The sequence below is a fragment of the Benincasa hispida genome, chromosome 4, assembly GCF_027475165.1.
Source record: "Benincasa hispida cultivar pf3 chromosome 4, pf3_genome.v1.1, whole genome shotgun sequence".
Classification (NCBI taxonomy): Eukaryota; Viridiplantae; Streptophyta; class Magnoliopsida; order Cucurbitales; family Cucurbitaceae; genus Benincasa; species Benincasa hispida.
The window spans coordinates 54,894,545-54,902,231 of record NC_143481.1 but is presented as its reverse complement, the minus strand read 5'-3'; the positions used below and the strand labels follow the sequence as shown (position 1 = coordinate 54,902,231).

The window sequence follows — 7,687 nt, the reverse complement described above, 5'->3', positions numbered from 1 at the left end:
ACTCATTTGGGTTGGGTTGAGTTCAAATAAACAAAAAAATTATGGATTGAGTTGGTATATGGGCTCACTTAAAATAACTTAAATCAACCCGAACCAATCCGAACTTATTATTAACTCTGAAATGTATATTTATTTTACTTATGATACAATTATACATACATATATTTATTTTATTTTTATTTAATTTCATTATTTTTTGGATAATTTATGCTCAAACAGCTCTTAAAAATAATTTTTTTAATACTTGAAAGAAAATTTCATTTAATAAATTAAAATTGAACTTTTTATTAATTTAGTATATAAAAATAACTAAACAAACTTTCATGATTCTATTGGGTTTTGTTTAGTTCATTTTTTAATAAAAATTGTTTGAGCTGAAGAAATTTGCAACTAAAACAATTAGATTGAGTTTTGAGTTCTTTCAACCCAACCCCCACACCTCCCCTTTCATTTCCACCTTGGAAGAAGATTTTTTTTCCAATTATTTATTTATTATTTTTTTTGTAAAGATATTGTAATTAAAGTATGAGATGAGAGAATCAAACCTCATACTTCAAAGTCGATAGTACGAACCCTTGAGTTACAGAGTTGGCATTCTCTTTTAAGAATTGAGAATTTTTTTGGGCATTCCCTAAAATGATCCATGATAACACGTGACGTTTATTATTATCGGTTTCATGCCTCACGGCCTTTAATATTCGAAAAAGGAATTTCCATTTTCTTTTTTCCAAAAAGAATAAAAAATTAAAAAAAAAAGAAGAAGGAATTTCCAAAATTAGTTAATCAAAGTATTAATTTGGATAAGGAAATTGAGAGGATAGAGAGAGAGGGAAAAAAAAAAGAACAAAATGATCGATTTTGGAATTTGACTTGGGAATATGAACGAATCAGAAGAATTTGGTTAAGAAATCCGATGATGTTCTTCTGGATGAAGAACAATTCGTGAAATCGCAACCTTTTGTTCTTCTCAGAGCCCCAATTCCTTTCCAGTAAATCGATTATGTGCATTCAGGTAAAGTGCCCTTTCGAAGATCTTAGAATAGAATTGTTCTTTCGCTTTATTTCGTTCTGTCGTCTTTGAAATTTTCAATGATTAATCATTGCTTTTGGTCGGTTTTTCGTTTCTTTTCATCGCCGTTGTTATTTCAACGCCTTTGATTGAGTTTTCGTTTCCTCTGTTTTCTTACGTTTTGTTATGTAGTTTTGAAGAATTGCATCGATGTTGTTGATTTTATGTGTGATGAATCATTGTTTATTCGCTGCATCTGCAGGTTTTATTCATTTTGGCGTTCTTTTTTTGAAAAATGTTCTGTTGATTTGGTTTGAGGATTTCGGAAGTGTTTGTGGTGGATTTCTATCGGTTTGGTGATAGGAGTTTATTGCAATCATAGAATTGAAAGGTTTCACAACGGCGTCGGCTGTGGAATTGCGTGGTTCTGACTGTTTGGAAGGTCTGGAGTGCTTTCTTAACGTTATTAGGGCCCTCGGAATGGGATCATGCCTCTCTGGGGACCGCAACAAGCGCACCATCCCTTATTCTGAGATTGCTTCCACTTCTCGTGATGATGGCGTTATTACCCGAAGGAACTCCAAGAGGAAGATTGCGAGAAAAGGTTCTTCTCCCTCTAATGACTCTTCAAGGGAGATGTCGCTTCATCGAGTTCCTGGCCGGATGTTTTTGAATGGAACAACTGATCATGCCTCGCTCTTTACCAGGCAAGGCAAGAAAGGCACCAATCAGGACGCTATGATTGTTTGGGAGGTTTGATTCTTCTTACCCCCAAATTATGTTGGTAGTAAACATCAACTGATCATTGCTTTGCTTGTGAATTTTTTATGGTTCAGTATACCATTCCCTGTTGCATGTTAAAATATCCATGTCATGTATAGAGTATTTGTAGTTTAGTATATCATTTCCTGGTGTTTAGTTTTAGGTGGGCTTTGATCACATTTTATCTTAGGCTCGTCTTTAGAGATGTGACTTAGATAACTATTTGATTGAATATCTTCTACTGAACGATGAATAGCAGGAAAAGTAAGTTTAATATTTAGGATATCATCTTTTTAAGTTCTTTATGGGTATGATTAAAGGGTTAGTTTTGACATGTGACTTTGGGAAAGAAGAAGAAGAATAAATATGTTTGGTCTTCTCTCTGGACGCTTAACTGTTATTGAATTTGTGGTACTGTTATTTATTTTCCTCTCATTCTATCTATAAGTGTATAACTGTATATTTGTATTAACCTAGTTTCATTATCAGATATTAAGTTTTACATTGATACTATTACTGCGAATAACCATTAGGAAGTAATAAATGAATCCAGTTTGCCAGTAAAGGTTGTTGATATATATTTTTGTTCAAAAGTGAATGTTTGCCTCTCTAAGATTTTCTCTCCATTGCTCTTAATATTTCCCATGACTATTCCTTTCGATGAATTTAAAAGTGAACTTCTGCTCAGTAAGATTTTATTTTCTGCATTTTTGTTTTAATATGTTTCTTTGTTATCTCTGAATAATAGCTTCTCCTTTTCAGAATTTTGGTTCAAAAGAAGATGCAGTATTTTGTGGAGTCTTTGATGGGCACGGTCCCTTTGGCCATATGGTTGCAAAGAAAGTCAGAGATTCTCTTCCTCTGAAACTGAGTGCTCAGTGGGAGTTGGTTGCTTCCAGAAAGGAAGGGCAAAATGATGCCAGATGTCAAGTCTCTCCACCAATGCTGGTTAACAAGGACTCTGGAACCTCTCATTGTGATCCTGGTCATCAGGGCAGTCACAAGGACATTTCTATCATGCTGAAAGAGTCTTTTCTAAAGGCTTTTAAGGTGATGGACAAGGAGCTTAAACTACATCCATATATTGATTGCTATACCAGTGGTACAACATCAGTTGCTTTGGTGAAACAGGTGCTAATTTACAACTATTGTCATTTTTTGCTACTGTTAGAAAGTGCAGTGAATAACTTCTGTGATAAACAGGGTCGGGATCTTATCGTAGGAAATGTTGGGGACTCAAGGGCTGTTTTAGGTACCAGAGATACGTCTAACTCTCTCGTTGCAGTTCAGTTGACTGTGGACCTCAAGCCAAATCTTCCAAGTATGCCTTTGCTCTCTTCATTGTCCTTGTAACTATCAAATTTTCTTTCCCTATATCCTCTTCCTTCTGTGTTTATATACGATCTTGAAATTCCTAAATATAATTAGTCTTTGTTTTGCAAATTTCAAGATGCAGAAGTTTTTCTCTAGAAATTTCTTCTGATGTATTTTAGATACTTGTTAGCATCTTTTAGGAAATCACTTCATTTTTCTAGTGAATATATGATACTCATCGGCGTTGATGGAATAAAATGTTCAAGCATCCATTTCTCAAACTGTTCAGTGATTAAACAAAAGTGCAATCAGGAGCTATGATGGAAGAGCATTTACCATCACTTTTTTCTGATGAATTGAATTGTCAGTAAGGTGTCCTAGATAGTATGTTCGATATGATGCTAATAATTGGTGTGGATTATATTTCCTTTTCATCAAAAGATGGAATCCTCCAGTTGCAAGAAAACCTTTTAGATTTTCTTTGCTCTGTCCGTTTTCCTTGTTCTCTTTGTTCCTAGTTTTGCATTGACATGTTTTGAGCTTTCCTGTTTGCAAAATGTTGACCAACCTAAAGCAGGTATATGATTTACTAATTAACTTGAGTCCTTAGATTTTCGTTCGTTCTTTCTTTTTTTTTGGGAGGATGTAATGTTGTGGCAATCATCATAAAGTCTTTTTGCAAAAATAGTTCAGGATCCGATATAGAGAGTTCGTGCGAGAGTATTGTTTGTTTTATGTGTATAAATTTTTTTTTCTATTCCTTTGATAGGGGAAGCTGAAAGGATCAGACTTTGCAAAGGAAGAATCTTTGCTCTTCAAAATGAGCCTGAGATTTTTCGGGTTTGGCTTCCTAACAATGATTCTCCTGGGCTTGCTATGGCCAGAGCTTTCGGAGATTTCTGTTTAAAAGATTTTGGCGTGATAGCCGTTCCTGATGTTTCTTATTGTCATCTTACTGAGAAAGATGAGTTTGTGGTACTGGCTACCGATGGGGTAAGATGTCTGACCATTAAAGTAGTATCCATATTTTGATCATTTGCAGATTTTCATTGATCATTCACATAAGTATCACCTTTTAGCTTTACGAACAAAAATATACTTTCTTTTTCCTGTCCTAATCATTATTATAAATAGAAAATTAATTTCCTTGAGAAGAATCAAGGAATGAGATTGGGGAATGGAAACAAGGGTTGCACCATGCCAACCAATGGGTACAACTGAAAGAAGAAAAATCAATTGAAAATTCTTTGGTATTTAAACAAAAGGAAAATTGCTTAACATGTTACAGCAAGAAACCCAAATGAGGCACTGAAGTGAATGTCATATCTGTTTAGCTCCTATTTACATTAAAAATAGAAACCACAAACACGATGATGTGGACGGTTGCAATTTTTTTTCACTGACCTGTGAAGCACTCTCCTTTCTACCATTCAGTATTAGTTGGAACTTGAAACCCATTGTTCTAACGAGAAAAAAAGCAGGGGGCGAGGCGATAGTATCTGCTCTTGAGAGATCTAATTGTGAACCTGACTTGTCATTCAAAAATGTCCCATTTGTGCTGATCTGTTTTATTTAAAAACAAAGACGTTCCTTTTTCATTACTTGCTCCCTTTCACAGGTTTGGGATGTTCTCTCAAACGAAGAGGTTGTGGCAATTGTTGCATCATCTTCGAGATCCTCTGCAGCTCGTGTTCTTGTGGACAAAGCTACTCGAGCATGGAGATTAAAGTACCCTACTGCCAAGGTGGATGATTGCGCCGTAGTCTGCCTGTTTCTGGACTCTAATGAGAATACTGCAGTGATAGCTAAAGAACAGGTAGAAACATTCACTAAACCGAACGTCCAAACTAATGTGATGTCTAAGGAATGAAAGTTATAGATCTCGTTTCCCTTTATTTTCTTCAAAATATTTGAGAAACTCTGTTCTTACTATTGCCTGATGTTTCAGGAGTTCACCAAGGACATGGAAACTTAGTAGTTCCCTCGACCTGCTTTTGTCCCGATTCTCTCTCCCGAAACCTTCGATTGCTGCTTCAGGCGAGTTTTGGAAATAATGTTTGTTTTATTATTATGCTCATATTTCCTCTTCATTCTTTAAATCATTGATTGATATATATATATACATACACACACATGTATATCTCTTTGATCTGTTTATAATGTGTTGGGGAAGAATACTGTTGGTGGTCAATTGCCGCCTTCGCGTTGTAGGTTTTTCATTTTGTGTCCTCTCTCTCCTTTTTATAGAAGAGATATTTGGAAGCCTTGATTTTTTCATTCTCCTTCCAAGTTAATATGTGGGGCGGAGGATTTGAACCTCCAACCTCTTGGTCGATGATGTATATGTGTTAGCTAGTTGAGCTATACTCAAGTTGGCGTTTTGGAAGCCTTCATTGGTTGTTTGTCTCTGAAAAATAATCTATATAGATTTTTACAGATTTCTCGTCTGGTGGATTCCAAGTCTTGAGACAAACTTGGATTTAATCTGAATTGTGCTTTTATACTCCTATCTTTCTATCACCAATTTCAATTTGCAAGGTAGAATCGTAATCGTAGAATACAACCTAATTGAAATGAATGCATCTGGACCGTGAGATTTGGCTGTCCCTTCTTTTTCTAATTTCTTGCTTAAACTTGGAGGAAATTTTTACAAGAAACAAAAGGGAAAAACCAAAGGAACCAAAATAGGAGTAGGTCAAAAGAATTTAAACTCTTTTTTTCTGTCTCCATTTTGGGGTGTTTTTAATATCTAATCCAAAATTAGAAAACTAAAAAAAAAAAGTTTTTAATAAAACTTGTGTTTTTGGAATTGGGTTAATTACCAATGAAAGTTTAAAATAAAGGGTTATTTTTAAATATAAGAAAATGAATCAAAATATTTGCAAATATAATAAAATTTTACTTTCTATCTACGATAGATTACGATGATTATTATGTAGATAGATATCCTGTGGTATTTTACTATTAATTGTAAATATTTTAATGAAATTTTCATTTAAATAAATATTGGTAAAATATCTTTTTGGTCCCTAGATCTTGGGTGTAGTTTCTAGTTGGTTTCTAGGTTTTCAAATGTTGTACATTTGGTTCTTAAGTTTTGAGTTTTATTTCAACGTAGTCCTTAAATTTCAAAATGTTTTAATTTTATCCTTGAGATTTGGTTTCATTTCAATTTGGTCCCTAGGTTTTAAGATTTTACATTTTTAACGTGAATTTTTTTATTAAATACTCATTTTCAATCATTAAAGTCAATTTCTATTAATTAATTAAAAATAATTATGAATTGAAATTTTGAATTTAATTTTACAAGTGATAAAAGATAGTGAAACTTAATTAATTATAATTCTTTTATTGATTGGTAATTTATTAACATAAATTAATACTAAATATGAAAAATGAGTTTAGTGAACAAGTTTAAAAGTGAAAATCTTGAAACATGGGATCAAATTGAAGCAAAACTCAAATGTCAATAGTAAAATTGTAATATTTTAAAACTTATGGACTGTATCTAAATCAAACTGAAAACTTAAGGATTAAATGTGTAATATTTTGAAACTTATGGAATAAATAGAAATTATATCAAAACTTAGGGACGAAAAAGGTATTTTTTTCATAAATATTTGGGTAAATTTGTGATATTGATGTGATTTTAGTTTGTGCATTTATGGTCACATGTATTAATGAGCTTTGTATGGGTGACGATTACCTGTGTCAATAATTTTGAAATTGATGGTATATATTTTATGTCATTCGAGTTATGCTAGTCTTCCAAAATCTTATTGTCGTTAGATATCAAGTTTGAATTTGTTAGAAAGTTTTCCTTTTTAAAATTAAAAGATAGACTTCGATCATTTACAAATAATAATGAACGGCTACTATGTGTTTATAAATATTGCAAACAGTAAAATACTTCAATTATACAAACCAACCATTGCTATGAAAATTAAAAATGAACCCATTATTAACATTGAGTTAATTAAGTGTGACTAATGGTATTTATAAAAGGTTATAATTGCTATTATCTTTACTAATAATGTATAAAGGCTTTTAGCAATGTTAAATTTCATTGAAATTTCCATAGTTTCATATCTTCAAAAAAAAAAAAAAATTAATACAAGGAGTGAATCAATGTTTTTGTTACATTAGCAAAATCAAACAATAAATCAAACAATGAAATATATGAGACTTTTTTTAAATGTAATTTTTTCATGTACATATTTTTTTTCAGCTTATTTAAATAATATTATAGTTTTTATCGTGTGACACAAGGTTGAGGGAGTTCTAGTCCAATGACAAGATAAACAAAGTATCGTATCAAAGGTCATTTTCTCAATAGATAACTTTAACACATCGACATGACAAATATTTTTAGCATCAAAGATATATAAGTAAAGTACGTATATATCAACAATTGTTTGAATGTCAATGGATATTCTCAAAGTTACGATATCACGAAAATTACAAGATTATTATTTTTTTTTTTTTTTTTTTTTTGCACAAAACTTTAAAACAAACTGATTTAAATGACAAACACTATTATAACTTTAGTATTGGAAATATATGCATTTTCTAAAAGCAAGTATATGATTGACTATTCATTCT

At 32.2% G+C, this 7,687-nt stretch overlaps 1 protein-coding gene across 1 annotated transcript; it reads left to right on the top strand.

Moving 5' to 3' along the window:
* The first annotated feature begins 643 nt into the window (after window positions 1-643).
* Window positions 644-5,521, top strand: LOC120076431 (putative protein phosphatase 2C 33). Its single transcript, XM_039030252.2, has 7 exons — window positions 644-1,012; window positions 1,272-1,762; window positions 2,534-2,902; window positions 2,975-3,092; window positions 3,855-4,078; window positions 4,704-4,901; window positions 5,034-5,521. The coding sequence occupies exons 2-7, from the start codon at window positions 1,490-1,492 to the stop codon at window positions 5,058-5,060; spliced, it is 1,209 nt and encodes a 402-aa protein (XP_038886180.1). The 5' UTR covers window positions 644-1,012; window positions 1,272-1,489; the 3' UTR covers window positions 5,061-5,521.
* Window positions 5,522-7,687: the final 2,166 nt, after the last annotated feature.

What these genes read in the sequence shown, in the direction of transcription:
- LOC120076431 (XM_039030252.2), top strand. Translation starts at nt 1,490, where the DNA reads ATGGGATCATGCCTCTCTGGGGACCGCAACAAGCGCACCATCCCTTAT. An exon ending in CAGTTGCTTTGGTGAAACAG is followed by an intron (nt 2,903 to 2,974) that starts GTGCTAATTTAC and finishes TGTGATAAACAG; the next exon opens with GGTCGGGATCTTATCGTAGG. An exon ending in CAGTGATAGCTAAAGAACAG is followed by an intron (nt 4,902 to 5,033) that starts GTAGAAACATTC and finishes CTGATGTTTCAG; the next exon opens with GAGTTCACCAAGGACATGGA.